Below are 24,857 nucleotides of genomic sequence, written 5' to 3' on the forward strand. Positions count from 1 at the left end.
CTCATTTTTTTAATTCGAATTCGAATCGAATCGAATCTATGAAATTTCATTCGAATTCGAATCGAGTCGAATCATTAAAAAATTTAACATGACTATTAAACGTGTACATAATGATGGAAGGTTTTAATATGAAAGGGGATATTGATATTGTAATATCATTTTAAAGTAAAATATATATTTAAATATTTAAAGTAATTTATAATTAAGTTATTAATTATAAGTTAAGTTAATTACAAGTTAAGGGTTCAAACATACAGGCCAACAGATGTCTCGTTTTGTACTTGATGCATGCAAATATGCACGCTAATATATTTGATTCGTAATTGAATCTTCGATTCGAAATTTTCGAATTATTCGGATTCGAATCATAGGGATTCAGATTCGAATCGAATCGAATTACATTAGATTCGATTCGATTCGATTCGAATTCGAATAGTTCGCATATCTCTAGTATGTATATATATATATATATATATTGTTCACCTTAATCTGTTCTACGTCCCTACGAACTGTGGTACAATTGTTCCGAGACACCCTGTACGATCCTTATTGTATTTTCGGTTTTACGTTTTATGACACACTGTTGATCCTCGATAGTAGCGACCTCGCCTTACCAGGCATTCCCCTCATGTCTCACGGTCTCGAGGTATTAACTTCTCAATGGAAACTTATGAAATAGTTATGCACAAACTCGCAATATAATGCAAACATTTGGATTGTTTATATAATTATTTATAAGGAGATGATGTCTGCTTAAATTAATTCGGAAATTGCACGCTCGATGTACGCGCGCGCGCGCGCGCGCGTAATGAAACGCGAGATAATTATTATAAATATTCAAATTGATTGATTGCGATGACGAGTGTTGTTGAGAATTAATAAATCGCCGCCAACTGTTTAATGACAACACGAGCAAGTCGACAAGTCATCAGCCTATCAGGGTGTATAAATTAAAAGGAAATACCTGCTGCATACATTTATTTGAGAATTAACGTTATTACAACGAACAAATTTCTCGACAATCTTCTCGGATCTTTCAATTCTCGCAGAGCGAAGCTTCGGTCGTTCTGTCGGTCTAACAAAATCCTGTAATTTACACGTAATTACTAATTAGACCTGCGTAACGAACTTTATAGATTGAGATTCTGTGATGGGATGTACATTTATTCGAGTCTCGCATACATCGTCGCGGGAATCAAGCCGACCAGTCGCCCTTTATCATATCAGCAGCCTTCTCCGCGATCATAATCACTGGCGCATTGGTATTACCGGAGACAATAGTCGGCATTATCGACGCGTCGACCACTCGCAGTCGCGCGATACCGTGCACTCTCAACCTGGCATCGACCACGGCCTGACTGTCGTTGGCAGGGCCCATCTTGCAAGTGCCCGTTGGATGATAAATCGTCCCTGTTATGTGACGGATGTAGCAGGCCCAGTACTGGTCCGACCAGGCGTCGTATTGCGAACAGCTCGGGACTACGTTCGGATTAGGTCGCACGTTCAACTCCCGCATGATGCGAGTGCGGCTAATCTTCTCTATCAATCTCACACCCTCCACCTGAAAGGTCAAAGTGATTTATTATCCGACTTTCACGTCCCGTCACGTGAATTTCCGCCACGTGCACGTTGGCGACGCGAAGACACGTGTCTAGCACAGCGTACCAGAACTTGTAAGTCGTGAGGATCGTCGAAGTAGTTGGTGACGATTTCGGGGAGATCATGGGGATCGGCAGATTTGAGCTTGACGTGGCCTCTGCTGCGCGGCCGAAGAAGAATCGGAACTATGTCGTAGGTATGATGTTTCAGGATATCCTTGTACAGTGCATCGGCGATGTCTAGTTTGATGTCCTCGGAACGTGATGAGATAATTCCGAACTTCGCGTTCGACGAGGTTGGGAAGATCAGTTGGATGTCCGGATAGTCGGCCGTTTGGTCCGCGTACCTGCGAGACGTAATTAGTTAAATTAATTGCCGTCCGATAAATTTCCTCGTTGTCATCCGGCCAGACCTCATTTGTCATCATTTCTCACGGCAGAGTGAAGGAGAATCCACTGGGTTTTCAAAAGTGCCGCTTACTTGGTCTTGACAAACGCCATCCCCGAGCCTATGGTCGTCGTATAGAGCAGGCCGGAGTTGTTGTGTATCATTTCCCGAAGAGCGTCCACCGTGACAGATTCGAACAGCCGCACGGTGAATTTATCGGGATCCGGAATGTCGGACGGAGGGTCGATCGTGTAGATGACCGAGGTCGCCACGTGATCTTGAAGATTCTGTCCTACGCCGGGCGAATGCTGCAACACGGGTATCCTCATCTTCTCGAGGTGATCCCGCGGCCCGATGCCGGACAGCATCAGTAATTTCGGTGACTGTATCGCACCCGCGGACAGAATAACCTCGCGTGTAGCGTTCACCACGTAATGTTCCCCGTCTCTGAGAAAGTGCACGCCGTATGCCACCTTCGTCGCGCCAACTGCAAGTGCGAGTAACGAGCGTCGTAATTAAGCGCTAATCTGACTGATCTTATAGCGGAATGCGTCCTCGAACGCCCGCAAATTTCTATCGCTCATGAATCTCCGAGGTGACAGAGAGCTGAGAGATGGGACATGGGACTGTCCGAACCTTTCGTCAGAAGAATCTTCTCCACCATCGAGTCCAAACTAACGTGTAGATTCTTCCTCTTGGAGACGGGCCGAAGAAACGCTTTGGCGGTGCTGCATCGCAAGCCGTCCCTCACGGTGGCGTAAGTATACAGGAAGCCGGTCTGGTTCTCTCCGTTTGGGTCGCGCACTTGATAGCCCAATTCTTCGCCCGAACGAATGATGTAGTCCGTGACCGGCGGAGTGTACTTGAAGTGATCCACCGTCAAGTAGCCGCCCCTGGCGTGATACGGCGAGCCGTAGAGACCCTCGACTCTGGCGTCTTCTGACACCTTGAAGTACGGCAGGACGTTCTGGTAATCCCATCCGGTGTTACCGAGCGCCGCCCAGGAATCGTAATCTCTTTTATTACCACGGATATACATCATCGCGTTCAGCACGCTGGAACCACCTAATATCTTAAAGATCGATCGTTAAAATTCGTCGCTACGCAGCGGAAACGGGGACGGAAAATGTGTTAGTAACGACATATGAAAATCATCAAAGGAGTTTATATGGGAAACTGGAAGCTGGACCTTAACGAGATGTTTGCGCAAAGTACCTTGCCCTGCGGCAGCCTGCACTGGTTGTTCTTCAGGCCCAAGCAGTAACTGGACGACGGTTCGATCTTGTACTCCCAGTTCATGAACGAACGCTGTATAAGCACGTAAGTCAAGGGCACGTCGGATATCATCGTTTCGTCCGAGCCGGCCTCCAGCAGGAGCACGCTGCGATCTTTGTCCTCCGACAGTCGACTGGCCAACACCGCGCCGGCTGATCCTCCGCCGATTATCACGTAATCGTACTCGTGCATCAGCTCCTGCGTCGGCACAGGATGCACGCGATTCTCCTTGTCGACGATGTCCAGACGCAGGTTGACAATGAGGTACCACAGTGCCGCGACGAAGAGATGTCCCGTGCTGAACGAGGACAGCATATTGATCACGCTCAGACCAGCCATCAGTATCTGTACCTTGATCTTCGATTCGATATTTCGATAACAATTAGACAGGGACTGAGGCGATTCTGTCGCGAGTCACGGGTTTTTATCTTGCATCGTCGAACAAGCGGATTTCTTGTCTACGGGAAGGTATGATCGAACGAGACTCTGTGCGCGAACAATACGGTCTCGAGGTGAACGATCGCACCTAGCATAAGTTGTGTCTGCAAGATGAGTGAAAAAATTACCTCCATTAAGTTAGCCCCCCCCCCCCCACAGCGAAAATAAAATATCTAATAGGTGCAAAATTAAGTGCTAATTAGGTGCTAATTGGGTACTACAATCCCGAATTTGGTGCTCGCGCGATTTGGCAGAAAAAAAATAAAATAATGGGGGGGCTAGCTTAACTTAGCGCCCCCCCCCAAATAAGAAAAACGTACAACCAACACGTAAAATCGAAAACAAATTATGTTAAAATTAGGTGCTAATTAAGTGCTCCAAGAGACAATTTACGGATGTTAAAAATATATCGCCGTTCAAAAGTTATAACAAAATAAATATGTCATCTCAACGATGACTGTCCAAGAGAGAACTTATATTATAAAGAAATATTACATATATCTTTGGTACATATGATTTATAATGAAATATATATATAAGTTGAATCATTTTAATAATTACCCAATCCAGCCGATTATGATTAGGAAAACATTTTTTAACAAAAATTGTCCAATTCCACGGAGGAAATAAAAACTTAATAGAAACATTTTTTCAAAAATGATAAGCAACTGGAATAAATAGTGTGTCAAAATGGCCCACGCATATATGGAAAAGCAATGGTTTTAAAAATAAATAGACATTACATAACAGACAATATAATAAATAATAATAATTTTATAATATAAGTTCTCTCTTGGATAGTCATCCCTGAGATGATATATTTTTTATGTTATAACTTTTGATTGGCGTTATATCTTTAATGTCTCATAATTGTTTCTTGGCGCACTTAATTAGCACCTAATTTTGACATAATTGGTTTTCGGTTTTACGTGTTGGTTAAAGGTTTGTTTCATTTGGGGACGGCTGAGTTAACATTAACCTAGCCCCCCCCTTCATTATTTTATTTCTTTTCTGCCAAACTACACGAGCACCAAATTCAACATTTAGGTATCTCGACAAGGCATCAAAAGACGAGTGTTTTGAGACTAATATCGTGAGAACACCTAATTTTTTAAGACAGGTTCTCGCTTGTGACCTGCATGCTGACTGCTGACGTTTAAGTGCGAATTTTTGCAAAACGGGACGAGCACCTAATTCGGCGTTTGGATATCTAAGCAATGTATAAAAAACGAGTGTTTTGAGACCCGTATCGTGAGAGCACCTAATTTTTTAAGACAGGTTCTCTCTTGTAACCTGTATCGCCAGCCGACGTTTAAGTGCGAATTTTTGCAAAACGGGACGAGCACCTAATTCGGCGTTTGAATATCTAAATAATGCATAAAAAAACGAGTGTTTTGAGACCCATACCGTCAGAGCGTCTAATTTTTTAAGACAGGTCCTCTCTTGTCACCCGCATGGCCCGCCGACGTTTAAGTGCGAATTTTTGCAAAACAGGGCGAACACTTAATTCGGCGTTTGGGTATCTCGACAGTGCGTGAACAGACGTTTAATTTGATACCATAGCCACGAGAGCATCTAATTTTATAATATAAGTTCTCTCTTGGACAGTCATTGTTGAGATTGACATATTTATTTTGTTATAACTTTTGAACGGCGATATACTTTTAATATCCGTAAATTGTTTCTTGAAGCACTTAATTAGCACCTAATTTTAACATAATTTGTTTTCGATTTTACGTGTTGGTTGTACGTTTTTCTTATTTGGAGGGGGGGGGGCTAAGTTAACGTTAAGCTAGCCCCCCCATTATTTTATTTTTTTTCTGCCAAACCGCGCGAGCACCAAATTCGGGATTGTAGCACCTAATTAGCACTTAATTTTGCACCTATTAGATATTTTATTTTCGATGTGGGGAGAGGGGGGCTTACTTAATGGAGGTGAAAAAATTGGGATTGGCGAAACCGACTGTTTCTTCTCACGTACGCATCAGTCTTTTTAATGTCCGCTCGACGAGGTCGTACGTGTAACGCTGACATTATACGCGAATTTATTATTTGCATGAATAAAAGGTAGTCCCTCGTTATCCACGTGTCAGGCTGTTCTACTTTCGGAAAATGTGTTTAACTAGATAAGTGGCTTTTCGTTTATCACTCGTATCCTTTACTTACATGGCTCGCAGATAACTGCGCCAATAATTCAGGCTTGCGCTTATCTTTTTTTCACTTATCGCACATTTTACTTGGACTAACCTTCGGCTTCTGTTTCCTTGTCTTTCCTTGTCTATGAACTTATTCCTGATTATTCCTGTAGAAATACTTATTCTTCTGACGTTAGTTGCATTAAAATTACTGTCGGCTAATGCCTAGATAAGCGCGAGAGATTACTTTCGCGACACAATGTCGCAATTAACGACGCGCATTATTGTTGAGTATCGCAGTAATTTTGTACGTCTACGGAAACATTTTCATATGGCTCACTTACATATTGTATGTTCACTTTATTTAAATTGCATACATAAGATTGTTAATATAATTCTCTATTAGCATATGCAAATGTTTCACCTTAGGCTCGCTTAGCTGAACGATCGATAATTGCGGCGCTCCTAACTTCATCGACAAGGGAATCCAGAGCGATATTTATCGAATCCAATACGAAGCGTGCGTTCTGAGAGAACGAAATCTAACAGAGAGACGATGTCGGAGTAGCATTCGCATCGTCCTGCCTTCTCACGACCGCTACGATCGAGTTGCTCGAGACCAGTCTTCCTTTATCATATCCGACGCCTTCTCTGCAATCATAATCACCGGCGCATTAATATTACCGGAGGCAATAGTCGGCATTATCGACGCGTCGACCACTCGCAGCCCCGCGACCCCGTGCACCCTTAATCTAGCGTCGACTACGGCCTGACTGTCGTTGGCAGGGCCCATCTTGCAGGTGCCGGCCGGATGGTAAATCGTCCGCGTCAAGTAACGCACATAGCAGACCCAGTACTGGTCCGACGAGACGTCGTACTGCGAACAGTTCGGCATTAGATTTGGATCAGGTCGCATGTTTATCTCCCGCATGGTGCGAGTGCGGCTGACCTCCTCTAGCAATCTCGCACTGTCCACCTGAAAGGTCGAGGTGATTCATCCGGTGTTCAGTTTTGTCACATGAATTCCCGCGCGTGTATAAGCGACACGAAGCTTATAGCGTACCAGAACTTGTAGATCACGAGGATCGTCGAAGTAGTTGGGCACAATTTCGGGAGCGTTGTAGGGGTCAGCTGACTTGAGCTTGATGTAGCCTCTGCTGCGCGGCCTGAGAAGAATCGCGAAGATATTGACCGCCTGATGGCTCATCGTGTTATCGTAGAGGCCGACGGCGAGGTTCGGATCGATGTCTTCATACGGGGTGACGACTCCGGTCTCCAAGATGGGCGAGCTGCCTGAGAAAAGCAGCTGAACGTCCGGGTAATCGAGTTTCTCGTCGGCGTACCTGCGTCGCGATCGGTTCAACAAGCAATTATTAGTCGACCTTTCAAACTCGACAATACCTTGCCTATCTCGCCTATGAAAGAACCGTAGTTAAGCCGAGTGTAACTCAGGAAAGTCCCGCTCACTTGCTGTTGATGAACGCCATTGCGCCGCCCACCGGGTTCGTGTAGAGCAAGCCGGAATTGTTGTGTATCATTTCCTGAAGAGTGTTCATGGACACGGATACGTACAGCCTCAGTGTGAAATCGTCCGGTTCCGACATATTTGGCGGAGCGTCGACCATGTACCTTCTGCTCAAGGACACGTGATCTTGAAGATTCTGCCCTACGCCGGACGCGTGGTGCACCACGGGGATCTTCATTGTCTCGAGATGATCCCGCGGCCCGATACCCGACAGCATCAGCAACTGCGGCGACTGTATCGTGCCCGCGGATAGAATGATCTCGCGTTTCGCGCGGACTACAAAATGCCTCGCGCTTCTGCGAAATCGCACCCCGTGCGCTACCTTGGACATGCCATCTGCAAATGAGAGTAGGAGACACTCTGATTGGAGCAACTGATCTCAATGAGATATCGCGCGTTAATGCAATTGTTGATTCCGCTTAGTTCAACGCCGAGAGGACAGAATGTCCCAAAGATCGGATAAAAAGAAGCGAGATAGAAGCGTGGATTAGATGCAACTGTCCAAACCGTTCTTCACGAGGATCTTCTCCACAAACGACTCCAAGCTGACGTGCAGGTTCCTCCTCTTCGAGGCAGGTCGCAGGAAAGCTTTGGCGGTGCTGCACCGCAAACCGTCCCTCAGGGTGCCTTGAGCGTACATGAAGCCGGTCTGACTGGCGCCGTTCATGTCCCGCGTCGTGTATCCCAGCTCCTCGCCGGTATGAACGAAGTAATCGGTCACCGGTACTATATGCCGATAACGCTCCACCGTCAAGTACCCGCCCTTATGGTGGTACGGCGAGTCGCGGAGGTCCTCGATCCTGATGTCCTCTGATACTTGGAAATACGGCAGGACACTCTCATGGTCCCAGCCGGTGTTGCCGAGCGCCGCCCAGGAGTCGTAATCCCTCTTGTTGCCGCGGACGTAATACATGCCGTTCAACACGCTACTGCCACCTAACACCTTGAAAATCGTTATGGTTAACACAGCCGGGCGCATATTCAGAGACACACATTTGACCGACTAGAGAGAGAGAGAGAGAGAGAGAGAGAGAGAGAGAGAGAGAGAGAGAGAGAGAGGGCAGCCGGTCAACCAGGTGCACGCCAAGTGGTGCCTAGGATACCTTGCCACGTGGCCACCTGCACTGATTATTCCGCATCGCCAGGCAGTAGTTGGCCGACGGTTCCGTCTGGAAGTCCCAGTCGAGGAACGTGCGCGCCAGAATCGGGAAGACCAACGGCACGTCGGACAGCACTATCTCGTCGACGCCGGCTTCGAGCAGTAATACGGTGCGGTCCTGCTCCTCCGACAATCGGCTGGCCATCACGCAACCGGCCGACCCTCCGCCGATTATCACGTAATCATACTCGGCCAGCATCTCCTGCACCGGCACAAGGTGCACGCGATGCTCCTCGTCGAGGATGTCCGGGCGCAAGTTGATGATGAGGTACCACAGCACCGCGAGGAACAGTCGTTCCGTGCGGAACGAGGTCAGCATATGTGTCACACTCAGGCGAGCCATGTTCCCTTGGATTTTGAAATTTCTGCACTCAACGGAGCTCCTCTCGTAAGTCGCGCACTGTCGATTGAACTGGGAATCTCCCGATCTCGCAGCGTCGCTCGCAAGGAACCTCTTCTCTCTTACCTTTCGGAAAGTTGGCTCGGCAATGCCACAGTAGCAGCAGCTACTGCTGTTACTGTCGTCACACGTTGCAGGTACTTTATGCACCGATGCAACGCGGGAGTATTGAAACGCGCCGAGCTCTGCGCTTTCGGCGCATTTTTTTAGTTTCAGCATTTTTTAGTTTCTCAATTGTACTCGTGCGTGCATTCAACGTTCGATTCAACGATCGATGTGTTATTTTCGTTAAAAACTCGGGACTCGCTTTTCGCACTCGTATCGGGTCGTCCTGCCATTTTTATTGTTTTTTTTTTCTTTTTTTTTTTTCTTTTCTATCGGAAAGTTGACGCGCAGTCGACGGCGAATAGATTCGGCCTCTCGCGTGCTTTGGCGCGCTTTTTGCACGTCAAATTTGCCTGGCAAAGTCAGCGCAGTCGCGAACAGTCGCAGGTTAATTCGTTATCCTGATCCACGCGGAAGCGTGTGACTGAACTGTTTTCTTTTCACACGTTTCAAATCACACCACTTAGTACGCTTAAACGAATTAGAGGATGTGATGTTGGACCATAAGCACTCGGAAAATAGCTGAAGACAGTTACACGCTCTTACATGTCGAAGTAACACGCTCGGATTTGCAGTGCAATCTCCGAGAGAACAGATCGCAGAGATCGGCAACTTTGTGTTTGTCCGTGAAAGTTCTTCTTATCATCTTGTAATCTAATCTATCATCTTGTATTTTTACAAAACAATATCTAACATCTCCCGGTACCGCGAGGGAAATTGAATAGAAAAATATTTATTATGTTACAATATAAGCAGGAGAGCTTATGACGCGCGCGCGCGTGCGCACACACACATACACACACACACACACACACACACGCACGCACGCAATCCGTATTACGTCTATAAGTTGTCCGTAAAGCTCTCGACATCTCAATAAAATTCAACGTTCACAACGTGTCGTTAACTTTATTACTCTTGTTATCACACACTCGCAAATCTTCACGTGTGTCACGGTTGATCGCGCGCGCGACTACTTATCGTTCATTAAATTCAGGTCCGTACTTTCGCTTCAGCCAGTACTCCTTGATCATATCGGCGCCTTTCTCGCCGATCATGATGGCGGGCGCGTTCGTATTTCCGCTGACGAGATTCGGCATGATCGACGCATCGATGACGCGCAGCCCGGCCACGCCGTACACCCTGAGCTGCGGATCGACCACGGCGTCGGGATCCCAGTAGGGTCCCATCTTGCAGGTCCCCACCGGGTGATAGACGGTCGCAGTGTAGTACCTGATCATGCATTCCCAATAAGGATCGGTGTACATGAGGATGTGCTTGCATCCTGGGAACTGTTTGGAGTTGAGCTCGCTGCCGAATCGCCGGAAGGCGGCTGTCCTGCTCAAGGCCACGCTGATCTTCACCCCCTCGACCAGCGTGGCTATGTCCTCCGGCTCCTTGAAGTAGTTCGGGTAGATGAGAGGGTGGTCGAAGGGGTTCGTGCTGCGCAGTTTGATGAGCCCGCGACTCTTCGGCCGCAGCAACATAGGCAGCGCGCTCCACGTGTCCTTGTCGTTGATCGGCCCAAACACCTTGTCGTAGAACTGCTCGGCGAGCCCGTGCACCTTGCGCAGCTGGGTACCGCCGTCCGAGTTGGTCGAGCCGGAGACGAAGTGCAGCTCGATGTCGGGGAAGTCCAACGACGCGTTCGCGTACTTGGTGTTGACGAAGGCGAGGCCCTCGACGCCTCCCAGCACAGTCAGCGGCCCGTTGCCCAATACGGCGTACTGTATCACCGCCTGGGTGTTCTCCAGCCGTTTCTGAACCATGGAGATCTCCTGGTTCACCATGAACGTGAGTCCGCCCAGGGCGACGTGGTCTTGGAGGTTGTGACCAACCTGGAAACGGGGAGGGAATCTTGTAATAGAGTGGAAGTAGAAACTTGAGGAAAAGTCGGACGTCGCTTGTCGTCACGTTCGAGGAGCGAGGAGCTTTCTGCAAAGACTCGGCTGGAAGAGACCACTCGAGGGGTGGACTCGTCGCACGCGCTAACCTTAGAGTCCTGGATCACGGGGATCCCGAGTTCTCGCAGGTGCTCCTTCGGCCCTATTCCGGACAGCATGAGCAGTTGAGGCGAGTTAATAGACCCGCTGGACACGATGACCTCCTTATTCGCGCGTATACGGAACACCTTGCCGTCCCTGAAGAACTCGACGCCGTAGGTGCGCTTCGACTTGGGGTGCACCAGCACCTTGGTCACGTGCGCGTGCATCGCCACGTGCAGGTTCTTCCTGAGGCGGACCGGCCTGAGGAAGGCCTTCGCGGCCGAGCAGCGGCTGCCGCGTCTGACGGTGCCCTGTGCGATCATGAAGCCGGTCTGGTGCTCGCCGTTGATGTCGCGATTCTCATAGCCCATCTCTTGGCCGGCCTGGATGAAGGCCGCCGCCAGGGGTGTGTGCCACGGTGCCTCCTGCACCGTCAGGTAGCCGCCCTCCGCGTGATACGGCGTCTGCACCAGGTACGGGTTCTTATTGTCCTCGGATTTCTTGAAATAGTGCAGCACCTCGCGCCAGCCCCAGCCGGGGTTGCCCTGCTTCTCCCACGTGTCGTAATCCCGTCGGTTGCCGCGCAGGTACAGCATGTAGTTCAGGACCGACGAGCCCCCGATAACTTTCCCCCTCGGCCAGTTGCACTGGTTGTTCACCATCGCTGGAAAGGATAAAGGCCCGGGCTTAACAGCGCGGCGACTCGCCGCGACCTCGCTGTTCGCGCGCTCGTAACCTCCGCATCGTGCAGCCCTCGCGAGGCGTGCGAGGCCAGAAGCATGAGAAGTCCCGATCGGCGGGACATACCTAGGCAGGCACCGCTCTGCTGCTCGGTCTTGTATTGCCAGTCCAGTTGGCTGAGCTGAAGGTAGCCGGCGAGTAGGGGCACGTCCGAGATCTCGGTCTCGTCGCCGCCCGCTTCCAGCAGCAGCACGCTCCAGTTCTCGATTTCGGACAGGCGGTTCGCCACCGCGGCACCTGGTGAAGCGTGTCAAAGCGCGAGTGAACACACGTGTCCGCGCCAACAGAGGCAAAAAGTCTCGCGTGCACGTACCTGCCGAGCCGCCGCCTATCACTATGAAGTCGTACGAGTGCAACAGCACCTCCGACGGCACGTCGATCGGCGACGCCTCGTTGTCCAGGACTTCGTAGTGGAAGTAGACGAGCGCCGCGGCGAGGACCGGGAAGAACCACGACAGCCCGCTCGAGGCGGTGGTTAAGCTCCCTGCGAGGACGCTCTCGATACCCATTTCGCCGACTCTCTCCTCGAGCTTCCTATCGGTATCTCTTGAAAATCTGCGGCACACACACGCACACGCACACATGCGAATTAGGAACTATTCCGCAGTTGTCGCGGATAATTGCGTCATTCGATGTGTGACGTCTATTAGGCGGTCCTCTGTTAACGGTGAATTTTCTCTCTCGAATTGTCTTCCCGCTAAATTCGTCGTTCTTCTACCTTCATCGGCGAATCTTCGATTGTCGAATCTTCGATCTACCGGCGATCTGACGGCGTGCGAAGTTTCGGCGCGTTCGATTGCGATTGGGATAATCGATTGTCTCCCCGTAGGCCAGGAGCCTTTCCAGGACTTATCCGATCCTGACGCGCCGCTGTACCGTCGAAATGGCCAACTCGGTAGGCCGTCGTTCGTTATATAGAAATCGTCGAGGAAACAGGCAGCCACACGGCGTCGTCCGTGGTTTACGCGATCCCGGTGTGAGGAGAATATCAATTGCTTGTGAAACTTTCAGCTACATTAGTACATCGCGTTTGGCTCGCGAGCTGTTACGATCGTCGTCGCTCGCGGCTGTGTGTCGCAGCGCAACGATCGTTGCTGGAGGAACCGTGAAGTGACTTCGACTTCGACTGTCGATACGCTTTAATTTTGTCTTCAAATCGGGAGCACGTTGCCGCTTGTGCGTGCAGGGTGGACAGCTCGAGAATCGGCTGGGAACTTGCTGTGTATCAGACGAGAGCTAGCCGGGAACTGAGGGACTTGAAGGGGGTTTTCGCAGGGCGCAGAGGAATAACAATAATAAGTTTGGAAGAGAAAAGATAAAATTCTTGCGAAGGTAGTCGTTGCGTTGATAACGCTATGATAACGCTATGATAACGCGTTGATAACGTTATGATAATGGGTTCTCGCCGAACGCGAATAGGGTTTCAAATCAAATCAAACGTGTCAATCGAGTGAAACGTTTCGAAGAAAAAAATTTGTTTTATGAGTTTTATGAAACAGATCGAGAGAGACTCGCAGGTGGTTGTAAAGCTGCGGAGATCGGAGTCTGGATTTTCAGTTCGGAAGAGTCGAAAAGTCCGATCTCGAGGCTTCTATCTCTGACTGAGAAACCGGCGATCACAGCTGCGGCTATTTTCTCCAGACGGGCGAGATTAGCCGCAATTAAAGCAACGTCGCATATCCGAGTCGCATCGGCGATTTTTATTTGTTTTGTAGGTTTCCGTGCCGCCGCGCGCGCTTAGGTCGCGACTTCAATTCGGCGGCATAATCGCCGACAATCGCGCGACAAGTGCCGCTTCCCGATTGCCGCCGCGACCGCAATCTCTCAACGAGTAAAAACAATAAGATGTCGACGGCAGAATCCTTCTGAGAAGGATCGCAAGGCGCGCTTCCCTTCCTTCCTTCTTCTTTAAATCTTTCCCTTCCTGACCCATCGGGCTAATCGTCTCTGGAGATTGCGACGAAAGCTTAGATTATCGGGGCGAATGCGGACAAGGAGAAACGAGACCGCGCCGATCCCTCAAGCAAGGACGAGAGAAGCGCGGAAACGCGAAGCGTTGCTCGTATGAACGTGAGTGAAATAAACGAGCACCTAACACGAGCTAAACGATTTGAAAAGGAAAGCTGCTCTGGTTCGCCTACTTCTTGATATACGGCGCGCAGAGAGAGAGAGAGAGAAAGAATGTGCCTTCTAGAAGTCTCCAACACGTCCCGAAGTACGCGACAGCGAGATGCTCTCAATCTTCGCAATCGATATCTGCATCCGCCTGCCTCCAGTGAAAATTCACCGATCCGTTATCCTGCATTCGAAACTAATGGTCGCGAGTCGGACCCGAAAGCGCGACCGTATCCTGAGAAGCTCTCTCGGGAGAGAATCGTACCTCTTGTTGCGATTCCGTCAGCCTCTCCTTCGCCGCGTGAAAACCCCCGCCAGGCGAAATCTCGCCTGGCTCCGAAGGCTCCGTGAGCTTCACCCCCTCGGCGAAGGTCACGCTGGGATCACCCAAGGGAGGAGCGATCGTGTTCCATCCGCGTGTGTCATCGTCGCGGGCGACGCTGAGAGAGAAGCAATCGCGCGAATTGCGATACCGCTCGACTGGGCTCTCTGGAAGTGCAACACCGACCGTGGCCTTGCTCCTGGCCCGACTACGCGCGCACTGTCATCCGCAGGAGCGGTGTCTCGTGGAAATAGCGTAGCAGCCGCTCGCGCACGGCTAGACTCCCGTGCTCTTTAGCTCCGCGGCACATAACGGTCATCGACTCTCGCCCCTCTCTCTCTCTCTCTCTCTCTCTCTCTCTCTTCTTCCGTCGGCAGCTTCTCTTTGTCCAGCCGGCGCGAGCCGGTCTCCCATCTCCTCCGACACGTTCCGCTTCTCCGTTATTCCCCGCCCGTTTTCCTCGAGGTACGCGGCCTCCAGCTGGAAAGTGACGTGCGCGCTGTCGGAGGCGACTGACGAGGGACCTAGTTTTGCCGGCTACGTTTCGGAATAACTATTGTAAGGTTTAATCACCTCTGATTATTATATCGGTCTTAACCTTTGTACCGAGCGATCAATTAGATATTTAGAATAGGAAGATTGTCGATGTAGACGAGGAGTTTTACGCGCGTATTAACAAGAGACGATTCTTCACAAGCACGCGCATCCTTCGATACTCGAGCATAACAAATGTAACGGCAAATTTACATTTATTAGAGTCACCACTTGCCTTAATCTCCGTAATTCGCGAGAGTCGCAGTGGTAGACGATATCGATCTAACGAGGCGGAGCGACAGCACTGATTGCATAGATCAGTCCCTGCGATTGGTAATAGCTCGAACGGAAATAGTATAGACCACAATGCGTCGAAAGAGTCACTGAATATGATTGCGATAAACAAATCATACCCGTATGAATTTGTGGATCGATCTTCGAATCTCGCTTCCTGAGTTTCGCACGCTTGCCTCGCCGTTGCCGAAGAGAGAAGCTCAGAGAGCGACCTTGTTCTTTCCGGCCGTATTTATACGCTCGAAAAGGTGTCTCTGTACATCAGAGACCTATTCACCTATACGCTCTACATCTCGAGAGATGTCGCCAAGTGCTCCGTATCTTACACGTATCGTCCCCCGGCGAAAGAAGTCCTTTGCGGCGGACTCGCTTCGCACCGGCGACTGAGGGGGAGGCAGGACCTTCGTCCTGCGCTTATCTTTGATTTCGGTGCAGCAGGTGAGACACCTGCCGGTGCGCGCGAAATGCATCCGCGGGAAATTAGAACGTACGTGCTTCTCCTTTTCTTCCTTTCCTCTTCGATCACTTCGATCGTACGACGTGCGCTGCGCTGCGTGACGCATCCCACGTCGGCCGGCGATGCGGGCAGCTCATGACGTCACGCTCGCTGTAGCCTTACGGTAAAGTTACCTGCCTGTTCCCCATCGGAACGACCTACTTACTGTTGCGCCACGAGCGCGTATTTAATGACCGCCCGGAATTACAAATTAATCGATGACATCCGTGGGGTTACGTGCACCCTAGAAAGTAAATTTACACCGCGCGCGGCACGCCGATGGCACGTCGCGCGGGATGAAGACGGCGTTTCCCAGCGGGTCACGACGTCATAGTTAATACTTATACGAACTGAATGCGTGAAGTGTTGAGGTGAGACTTTCTGGCGAGAGAGAGAGAGAGAGAGAGAGAGAGAGAGCACTCACGATGATGTCCGTTTGCGCAATTTCAGGAGGATGCTGCGGCTCCATGAGGAAAAGGACCATCGTGGGCGGTTACGCGTTCACCTGGTGGTTCGTCACCGATGTGCAACGACTCTCGCTGGAGGTGATGACCCTGAATCCGGTGTGCGAGAGCGTGGAGACCGCGCAGGGTGTGCCGCTGACGGTTACCGGGGTGGCGCAGTGCAAGATCATGAAGGCCGATGAGTTGCTGCACACTGCCAGCGAGCAGTTCCTCGGCAAGAGCGTGCATGAAATCAAATCTACGATCCTGTCCACGTTGGAAGGTCACCTCCGAGCTATACTAGGTGCGTCCGATCGCTGTTGAAGCCACGGCCAGCCTGTCTTCCGTTTCCGTTCAGGGAAAGGGAAGGCAAGGAGGACCTTGAGAGACCCAGTCTCCAAGCGGACATGATCCGATTTCTACGGGATTTGTGTTCTTCAGGAACACTCTCGGTGGAGGAGGTCTACAAGGATCGAGATCAATTCGCAGCCCTGGTGCGGGAGGTCGCCGCGCCGGATGTCGGTCGCATGGGCATCGAGATCCTCTCGTTCACGATAAAGGACGTCTACGACGACGTTCAATATCTGGCATCGCTTGGCAAAGCCCAGACGGCCGCCGTCAAGAGAGACGCCGACGTGGGAGTCGCCGAGGCGAATCGAGACGCCGGAATTAGGGTATGTCTCTGCTTAGAGAAGTGTACAATACGCTGTGCGACTTCGCTACGAACGAAAGTTGCCACGCAACTCGCGCCAAAATCGCTCGAAGAAGAAACTTAATCTTGACTTGCTGTCGCGCCATGTAGGAGGCTGAGTGCGAGAAATCGGCGATGGACATAAAATACAACACCGACACCAAGATAGAGGACAACGCGAGACTCTATCAGTTGCAGAAAGCCAACTTCGATCAAGAAGTGAACACAGCGGTACGTCGGTTTCTTGTAAAACGCAATAACCATTCCCGACGGAGCTGATCTTTAGCGCGTTAAGCGTCGAGCACTTTTATGCGGCTACATTTTCTTCTCGTAACTTTAAAGCTTTTTAATTTTAATACTAGGGTGTTATTTATTAAATTTTGTATCGTCGGTCGACCGGGGACGGTCGAGACGTGTTTAACGTGTTAATCTGAGAAAATAGAAGCTCCGCATATTCTGGGTTATTCGGTAAAAGTTCGCGTAAGGATTTTTACAAAAACTTACCGAACAACCCGAAGTCAGCCGTAACTTTTTTCTCTTTCTTTTTTTTTTCTTTTTATGAATCCTGTCGTTGAAAAAGCGGACAAAATAAAAATAAAAATAAAAATACGACCAACACCCAACAGCAGTATGCGACTTTCAGCCCTTTGCCGAGATCCCGACAATCGGGATTTTAGGAATCCTCTAACGTGTATATTATCGCGCGTTTCAGCCCTGCTTTCGAATCACGCTTCGCAACAGTTACTTGATTCATTAGATGCAACATTTATCGTAATGTCTGACGAAATTCTTGAAGCTGAAGGTACCGCCTAAGAGCGGAGCCGAGGCATGCGATAATATATGTTAAAGGATTCCTGGACACTTAAACTTGTTCAATTACATTTGCGTGAAATCTACGCGCCAACAGCGACGCTTCGGCTTCGGCGCGTCACTGTTTGTCACGTTTCCTCACGACTGAGGACCACACGCGCATGTCTTACATATCTCTCGCATTCAAACATTTCGTCGTTGTCCATTTCGTCTCCTGTAGAAAGCCGAGGCGCAGTTGGCTTACGAGCTGCAAGCGGCGAAGATAAAGCAGCGGATACGAAACGAAGAAATACAGATAGAGGTCGTGGAGAGGCGCAAGCAAATCGAAGTCGAGGAGCAGGAGGTCCGCCGGAAGGAGCACGAGCTTCAGAGCACGGTGCGGCTGCCGGCCGAGGCCGAGTATTACAAGATGGGCCGAGTGGCCGAGGGAAAGAGGTGAGTGAATCATCATCATCACCACCGCCGCGCGATGATGTTACCAAAGATTTCTCTCACGCAACGATCCTGAATATCGCACATTTCTCCAGAACTCAGACGGTGAGCGCGGCGAGAGCCGAGGCTGAGAAGATCCGGCTGCTCGGAGAAGCCGAGGCTCACGCTCTGGAAGCTGTCGGGATATCGGAAGCCGAGCGTATGCGCATGAAAGCGGCGGTTTACAAGAAGTACGGGGACGCGGCGGTACTCAACATCACTCTGAACGCTTTGCCGAAGGTGAGTGGCGCGTCTCCGTCTCCGTCTAGCCTGCCGGATCTCAGCGTATACGTATTATTTCCCGACTATCCCCTTGTTCATCACCTTGTCGTAGATCGCAGCTGAAGTCGCGGCGCCGTTGGCGAGAACGGAAGAGATCGTGCTTCTCGGTGGCAGCGACACGACCAGCGGAGAACTCACACGTCTCGTAGGGCAAGTACCTCCAGCTGTACATGCATTGACTGGAGTAGATCTTTCCAAAGTAAGTCCGTCTGTGTCCTATCTTCTTTTTTTTCTTCTTTTTTTTGTCCTTCAGCAAGATTCGGCTTCGGTAAGCAGTAAGCGGAACGCGAGTCTCCAGACGATGCTTACATAAGCGCGAATAAGCGTTGTGGACCGTTGTGTTTCTTAATGCTGTTGTTGTTCGATTCTCAGGTATTAGGAAAAATACCAGGGGCAAAGTAATTCCGGATTCACACGGTGTGAGTTGAGCAGCGACGACCGGGCGAACGAATTTGGAAACCGGTTTGAGGAAGGGGTGAAAAATGTGTACTGCCAAAAATTTCTCCGCTACTCTATTACCTAGCGACGACACTCTCCGCTTTTTTCTCTTTCCCGAATTTCGCTCTACCTCAAGTCTAGCCGAAGTAGTAGCGCGCCGCTCGCCAGCGGACACGTGTGTCACTCCTTGTCGGGCGCGTCGGTCCGTATTCGTGCTGTATGCGTATCACTCGAGCGTTCCTTACTTTAAACGAGACGCGCAGCACAGCGCGCGAATAGCATTTCGCTGCATTTCGCTGCATTTCGTTCATCTGACGCCAATTGCATTGCGAGATTCAGGCGACTAGCGCGAGCTCCGATCGCAATACGTCACACGAACAGCATCTCGGCGCGCGACGATTGCCCCGGATGCAGTTTTGGTGGTTTTCGGTCCAACAGATTCGTCGTTTTACGTTTAATCGTTCGCGAAAATTCACGGCAACAAAAAAGACACTGCCCACGGTCATGCCTAAGGTAGGAGCGGTTACGAGTATGTTACAATGCAACAGCTATTATCGGTGGGATGCATGAGAGCACGAGCACCTGCCTCGAAATCAAAGATATTGCCAATTGCGTTTGTTTATCTTATCGGAAGGAGTAGAAAGTCGCAATAAACACCATTCGTCCGTTCGCATAAATATATATTTTTACTACATAGAAGAGATGGGTGATATTAGAAAAGAGGTTCAACGTGCGAACAATCAGTAATGTCTGAACCAAATTTTGGATAATTATTTCGTAACTGTGTTTGATATCAGACAAAGTGTGATTCATAGTGTTTAATAGCACGTATGAACCTGCTGATGAAAGAGAGAGAGAGAGAGAGAAAGAGAGAGAGAAAATGAACGAATGAGTGAGTGAATAAGTGAGTGAATGAGTCTATTATTTCAGAATAAAAAGTCCGTTTAACTTTCGTTGAGTCATACTGCATTATACACGAAAGTTAAAGGACCGTTTTTTTTGATCATTGGAAAATGGATAAAATTCAATGGACCGTAACTTTCGTGAAAATAAAGATAATAAAATGTTTCGAGAAGCATTTTCACAGCTTAAAGTGTCGAGTTTTCAGCTTTATCTTTGATTATAATCCTCGCTTGCTTTTCAATTATATTACGTGGCTATAAATTAAATTCCATCAAATATTGAAATGTTTCGTAAAATTTGTCAATTTGTTTCTCGTAAATAGAAAGTAATACACAGGTAGTCTTTATATAATTTGAAAGTGCAAACTTTATACTTCAGTTTGTGTACATGTGGCATGTTCTAAAATTTTTTATTACAGAGTTGTTTAAAATGTTAAAATCAAAATCGTCCCTTCGGTTTTGACCGTTCATACCGAAGGCGAATAATTGACACATGACTTTCGTTTATATATGAATAGAAAGTTCAAAATTCTCTGATTAAACTGTATTTATCGCATTTTTATATAAAGATTTTTAGATTTCGATGATAGAGGTAATTAGAGAATGAGATTGAAAGTTTGACAAACGTCATTTCCTATTCAACTTGATACATCTTGATATAAAAAAGCAGCAACATTATGATTTTAATGTGCCTAAAAACTAGAGAATTCAAGCTTTAAAATGCATGTCGAACTATCTTATTATCATCATTTTTACCAAAGTTACAGCCCGTTTAATCTTAGCATTTCATATTGTGTGAAATTTGCCCCGTTTGAGAACATTGTATGTAACTGACTTATTATTGAGTCGTACGTACTACTCGATTTCGTTGTTAAGTATGGTGGCGACTCGTAGCGGAGACTTTGGAACTAAAGGTCACAGTTCATATCCAAGGCCGGTATTCACAGTCGGATCTTATATTCAAGATCGTCTTAAGTTTATCTTCGGATGCTGTACAAATTATTTCATTGGCTACGGCTATATCTGAAAGTGAACTTAAGACTGTCTTAAATATAAGATTTGACTATGAATACCGGCCCAAGATACGAACTACACTTTTAATCTTCCCGATCACACAGCGACTTAAACTTTTCTGAAAAGCCACGAGGTTCAGTTTTAACAATTAATATCTCGAAAACTAAGCCAATCCAATGAAAAATGCACAACATAGATAAATAATTTTTCAATTTAGTTTTACCGTATTTAATCGCGTGTTGTCGGTAAGTACGCTTGTCAACTTCCGTCGAATCTTGATTGTGTAACGTCAAATTTAGTTCCAATGTCTCCGCTACGAGTCGCCACTATACTTACTTGGGTTTTGACGTAGTGTAACTTTATTATAAAACACGCAAAATTCAACGAGTCGTTCAACTGCTCTGAGAATAACAATAACGAAATGGTTCCAGAAGCATTTTAAAGCTTGAAGTTTCTACCTTTATATATATTAAATTCGCAATTCTACTGTCGCTTTTTGCTAAGATGCAGCAAGTTCGATAAAAAATAGCGAAATAGCGAATCAATTTTTCCACCACATCTTTTATTTCAGTTCGAAAATTTATTTTTATAAAAAATATCTGCATCTTAAAGAGGAAATTTTCAGCTTCCCTTAATTAATTTTATAACATCAAGAACATCAAATGCCGATTCGTTCGTCTTCTGTAAACGATCGAAAAACAGAACAGTTTTTACTTCAACTTTAAATAACTTTGTGTTAAAATACCGCGCTGCAATTTGCTAGAGCGCAAATTAAAACGAAAAGTTTGTCCTTCCAAATGATGTAAGCAACATTTGTGTATGATGACATGCAACTAGACAAACCTTGCTCAAGATGTTAATATTTTGACGGATTTTTATCTATATTTGTGTAATATCATAAAAAGAGGAATGAGCTTTATATTCGAAAATATACGTGTGAATTAAAGACTTCAAGCTGAAAAATGCTTTCTGAACCTGATTTAGTTACTATTATTTTTACGGCAGCACGAGACACGAGATACGAGATTTGACCTGCTTTGGATGATCGAGAAAAATAATTCTTGAATTTTTACGTGCAATGCGATACGAGACTCAAGGAGACTCCTTATTTCTCAACTATACACATCGCCCATCTCTTCTATTACATATTAAATATTATCTACATATTAGAGAAATACCGCGGTGCACCACAATTTCCGCACGAAACGGCGTCATTACGGTATCGAGAGGGAGAAGAAAAAATTTGTCGCGGAAGAGATTCTTCACGAGCTTCCGCTGGAACGGAAAAGCGTTCTAATGCACAAAAGTGGTGCCGGATATCTATCCAATGGGAAACAAGCCTACCAAATCACTGCCGAAACGAAAATCCTTTCTGCTCCTTCCACACGATCCTTCAAGTCATTCAAGTCATTCGACGTGATTATTCAAGTCCGGAGTACAAGCGATTGAATCGCAAGGGTGTGAAGCCCCTCTTCTGAACTCTCGGAGAACGATCGTTAATGAATTTATCAGCAGCGAGTCCATGCGTTCCACCGGTACGGAGAACGGACAGCCGCTAATCTCAATATCGAAATTCGAAATTTAAATATAACCAATGTGATTAAAGAGTTTCGATCGTTGTGTTCAACGTAATTAAGTAATTTAACAGAGGACGAGGAGGAGAAGGAAAAGTTAGACGTTCAGCCAGCGCGGCTCAGGACGTGCACCAGCTGCCGTCTCGTAGTCTCTGTACATACTTATAGTCACGTATGTATAATATTAATAGCCAAGAGAAGTTTTTATCTCCGTGGAAATAGAAGGAAGGAGGAAGAGTGTGCGCCACACGCGCGGGCGTACTTGGCGATTTCGCAAGGGAGTACTGAGTTGTGACCGTATTACATCAACGCTCGATATAACGTTCTCGGTTGACCACACATCGGAATTCACGGCACTGAAGCACGCGAGGAGAAGAAAACGAGAAAGTAGAAAGAAAGAAGGGAAGAAGGGAAGATAAACGCGGTATTCCAAGCTGGACAAGTGCCAATATGTACATACGATACGCGTCTCGCCGGGTAGAGGAAAAACGGACGGAAGCACTGGGTGATCCCGAATAAAAGTTCGATATTATTTGTATCGCGTAACTCATCGGTTACTACATGCGCGATTTTATGAATCTAATATATACACGGATAAATTACCTCATTCCCCTCTCACCCCCATTTATTTTTTATACGTGTTTATATTTTTATTACGTGAGAGACGATTATAGTTCAAATGCCATCCTCTTATGCCATATACCGATTTTATAGTTCCCACATTTATTTTCTTTTATCGTAATATATATATATATTTTAGTTTATCTTAGTTTATGTACGTATTAGTTTATGTAGAATGCGCACGAAGTGAATTCCAGAGCGTGCGTGTGTGTATGTATGTATGTGTGTGTATGTGTATATATATATATATATATATATATATGTGTGTATATATATATACACACACGTATGTATATACACACCGCTTCTTATTCGTATCATCCGTATCATTCGCGGTGACACTCATTAGCGTCATCGTTTCGTTTGTGATGATTAAATAGCATTACACGTGAGGATATATACAGCGATGTATATCGCGATGGGAAGCCGATAGACACAAGACCGTCAGCCAGAAAAAGAAAAGCAAGTCTTCCCCCCACTGAAGAAGAAAAAAAAAAGAATAAAAAATCTTAGCGCAGTAGACCAGTACAAAGGAGAAGGGAGAAGGAAACTTCAAAAAGTCCGCAAAATAATAGTGATAAACCAATAAGAGATCTAGAGCATCTAGTAGATCGAGTGAAATTTCTAGGTGTACTACCACCGAGAGAGAGCGCGGATATTTTCTATAAAACAAACGAGCAAAAAAAAAACATAGTCGCGTCGCGCTGTCCTCAATCGACGTTGCTTTCGACGAAGCCTCCGATTAAGATTACAAAGCAGATCTGTGTAGGACGAAAAAAAATGTGCAAAAAAAAAAAGAGAGAATTATCGAGAGATGTTCGATTTATTTTTCTTATGGGGTTCAGCGAGACCCTTCCGATGAGTAGTCAATGCGAGAAAGCACGACACACGACACGCAGTTAGAATAAATATAATATATATAAATATATAAATATATATATAAAGTTACGAGTTTTCGACAAATCCGATTTAATCGAGGCCGCGATTTAATTCGCGGCTTGCTATTGAGATCTATCTATATCGTGGATTACGATCGATGTATCGTCGTGCCAGGATCAAATCCTTGCGAGGCGTCCAATTTGCTTTCCCCGAACGACAGTGAACCAAGTAGTGTCTTCGTTTCTGTCGATACGCGGGACTCTGAAGGTAGAGGAAAAGAAAGACGAAGGAGAAAAAGAGGCGATGCGACGTTCGCGAGAACGTCGCATCGATCTTTGCGATCTAACGTTAATGTCGACGCTAATTACGAACTTTTTTACGTATATACTTTATCGAGTGATGAATTATACTCCACTAAAATACTCCTTTCTACTAATACTTTCCACAAAAATGAGATAACGCTTAAACAACAATAACAATCATCGTCAGGACGTTTCGCGGATTTTTATTATTATTATTATTATTATTATTATTATTACATTATTATATTATTATTATTATTATTATTATTATTATTATTATTATTATTATTATTATTATTATTATTATATTATATTATTATTAATCGTGTTCTTGTTAAGGTAAGAGAAGGATCGTCGTTTGTCGTTCGAGCCTAGTTAAGCAAATTGCGTTCGCGCGAAATATTGATACGCAGTTTCTGCCGGACCACGTTGAGCTGCTTTATTTGCTCGCGCGTAATTCGCCCAGGAATATTCTCTGTTCGCGTTGAGGTTAGATTCTTTTCGGTACTAACATATACATATATATATATACACACACGTACATGTACTAGACTATAACAGAGAGACAAATCATCATTGACGCGATAGTTCCGCGATTTGAAAAATTGGAGCACGTCGTTTGCACGCGCGCGTGCACGTTTTCGAGACCGTCGATTCACTTTTCTACCCGAAACAACCCGAAGAGAGATTCGATTTCCTGTAGTGTACTGTTTTTAGCTAATTCCATACTCCGCGAGAAATATATATATATATATATATATATATGTATTTATAATATATATTATATATATGCTCTATTTTTTCCTGTTCCTTTTCTTCTTTTATTCGAAAAATCGTCGCGATCACATTATATCGTATATCGAAGAGGGCGCGCGCGTTCTGTAAGCGCCTTCCATTGCCGCGACTCTTTCAACAGCACG

The 24,857-nt window shown here is 46.9% G+C and overlaps 4 protein-coding genes across 6 annotated transcripts in view; 1 reads left to right on the plus strand and 3 right to left on the minus strand.

Annotated features, from left to right (window-relative positions):
- The window catches only part of Flo2 (flotillin-2), an 84,677-nt gene extending 61,035 nt beyond the window's left edge, over window positions 1–23,642 (plus strand). Inside the window, exons 2-8 of the mRNA XM_011141760.3 lie at window positions 15,961–16,257; window positions 16,395–16,627; window positions 16,756–16,875; window positions 17,675–17,889; window positions 17,982–18,165; window positions 18,260–18,406; window positions 18,580–23,642. Of these exons, the coding sequence (XP_011140062.1) occupies window positions 15,961–16,257; window positions 16,395–16,627; window positions 16,756–16,875; window positions 17,675–17,889; window positions 17,982–18,165; window positions 18,260–18,406; window positions 18,580–18,609 (1,226 nt within the window). The 3' untranslated portion in view covers window positions 18,610–23,642. The remainder of the gene's footprint in view (window positions 1–15,960; window positions 16,258–16,394; window positions 16,628–16,755; window positions 16,876–17,674; window positions 17,890–17,981; window positions 18,166–18,259; window positions 18,407–18,579) is intronic.
- Window positions 489–3,859, minus strand: LOC105183532 (glucose dehydrogenase [FAD, quinone]-like). Of its 2 annotated transcripts, XM_025303262.1 has the most exons (6): window positions 3,202–3,859; window positions 2,623–3,058; window positions 2,080–2,473; window positions 1,666–1,945; window positions 1,162–1,561; window positions 489–1,086 (listed from the first exon to the last, which is right to left on the minus strand). In XM_025303262.1, the coding sequence occupies exons 1-5, from the start codon at window positions 3,598–3,600 to the stop codon at window positions 1,196–1,198; spliced, it is 1,875 nt and encodes a 624-aa protein (XP_025159047.1). In that variant the 5' UTR covers window positions 3,601–3,859; the 3' UTR covers window positions 489–1,086; window positions 1,162–1,195. The 2 variants fall into 2 exon arrangements, with proteins under 2 accessions (XP_025159047.1, XP_011140058.1); XM_011141756.3 differs by having other exon boundaries at window positions 489–1,561.
- LOC105183533 (glucose dehydrogenase [FAD, quinone]-like) lies at window positions 6,175–9,806 on the minus strand. The gene is made up of 5 exons (XM_011141759.3): window positions 8,463–9,806; window positions 7,867–8,302; window positions 7,302–7,695; window positions 6,898–7,177; window positions 6,175–6,810 (listed from the first exon to the last, which is right to left on the minus strand). The coding sequence occupies exons 1-5, from the start codon at window positions 9,135–9,137 to the stop codon at window positions 6,433–6,435; spliced, it is 2,163 nt and encodes a 720-aa protein (XP_011140061.1). The 5' UTR covers window positions 9,138–9,806; the 3' UTR covers window positions 6,175–6,432.
- LOC105183542 (glucose dehydrogenase [FAD, quinone]) lies at window positions 9,853–14,437 on the minus strand. Of its 2 annotated transcripts, XM_025303254.1 has the most exons (5): window positions 14,130–14,437; window positions 12,063–12,304; window positions 11,816–11,986; window positions 11,017–11,672; window positions 9,854–10,861 (listed from the first exon to the last, which is right to left on the minus strand). In XM_025303254.1, the coding sequence occupies exons 2-5, from the start codon at window positions 12,256–12,258 to the stop codon at window positions 10,001–10,003; spliced, it is 1,884 nt and encodes a 627-aa protein (XP_025159039.1). In that variant the 5' UTR covers window positions 12,259–12,304; window positions 14,130–14,437; the 3' UTR covers window positions 9,854–10,000. The 2 variants fall into 2 exon arrangements, with proteins under 2 accessions (XP_011140071.2, XP_025159039.1); XM_011141769.3 differs by lacking the exon at window positions 14,130–14,437 and having other exon boundaries at window positions 9,853–10,861; window positions 12,063–12,351.
- Window positions 23,643–24,857: the final 1,215 nt, after the last annotated feature.

Source organism: Harpegnathos saltator, unplaced genomic scaffold, assembly GCF_003227715.2.
Source record: "Harpegnathos saltator strain DR-91 unplaced genomic scaffold, Hsal_v8.6 scaffold539, whole genome shotgun sequence".
Taxonomy (NCBI): domain Eukaryota; kingdom Metazoa; phylum Arthropoda; class Insecta; order Hymenoptera; family Formicidae; genus Harpegnathos; species Harpegnathos saltator.

Excerpts from the sequence above, each read along its gene's own strand:
- LOC105183533 (XM_011141759.3), bottom strand. The coding sequence starts at position 9,137 with ATGCTGAAACTAAAAAAATGCGCCGAAAGCGCAGAGCTCGGCGCGTTT. Across the intron at positions 8,303-8,462 it reads GCAGGTGGCCACGTGGCAAG|GTGTTAGGTGGCAGTAGCGT; the intron begins GTATCCTAGGCA and ends ACGATTTTCAAG. Across the intron at positions 7,696-7,866 it reads GAAGATCCTCGTGAAGAACG|ATGGCATGTCCAAGGTAGCG; the intron begins GTTTGGACAGTT and ends TCTCATTTGCAG.
- LOC105183532 (XM_025303262.1), bottom strand. The coding sequence starts at position 3,600 with ATGGCTGGTCTGAGCGTGATCAATATGCTGTCCTCGTTCAGCACGGGA. Across the intron at positions 3,059-3,201 it reads GCAGGCTGCCGCAGGGCAAG|ATATTAGGTGGTTCCAGCGT; the intron begins GTACTTTGCGCA and ends TCGATCTTTAAG. Across the intron at positions 1,562-1,665 it reads CTCACGACTTACAAGTTCTG|GTGGAGGGTGTGAGATTGAT; the intron begins GTACGCTGTGCT and ends TTGACCTTTCAG.
- LOC105183542 (XM_011141769.3), bottom strand. The coding sequence starts at position 12,333 with ATGTGTGCGTGTGCGTGTGTGTGCCGCAGATTTTCAAGAGATACCGAT. Across the intron at positions 11,673-11,815 it reads GCAGAGCGGTGCCTGCCTAG|CGATGGTGAACAACCAGTGC; the intron begins GTATGTCCCGCC and ends TATCCTTTCCAG. Across the intron at positions 10,862-11,016 it reads CCGTGATCCAGGACTCTAAG|GTTGGTCACAACCTCCAAGA; the intron begins GTTAGCGCGTGC and ends CCCCGTTTCCAG.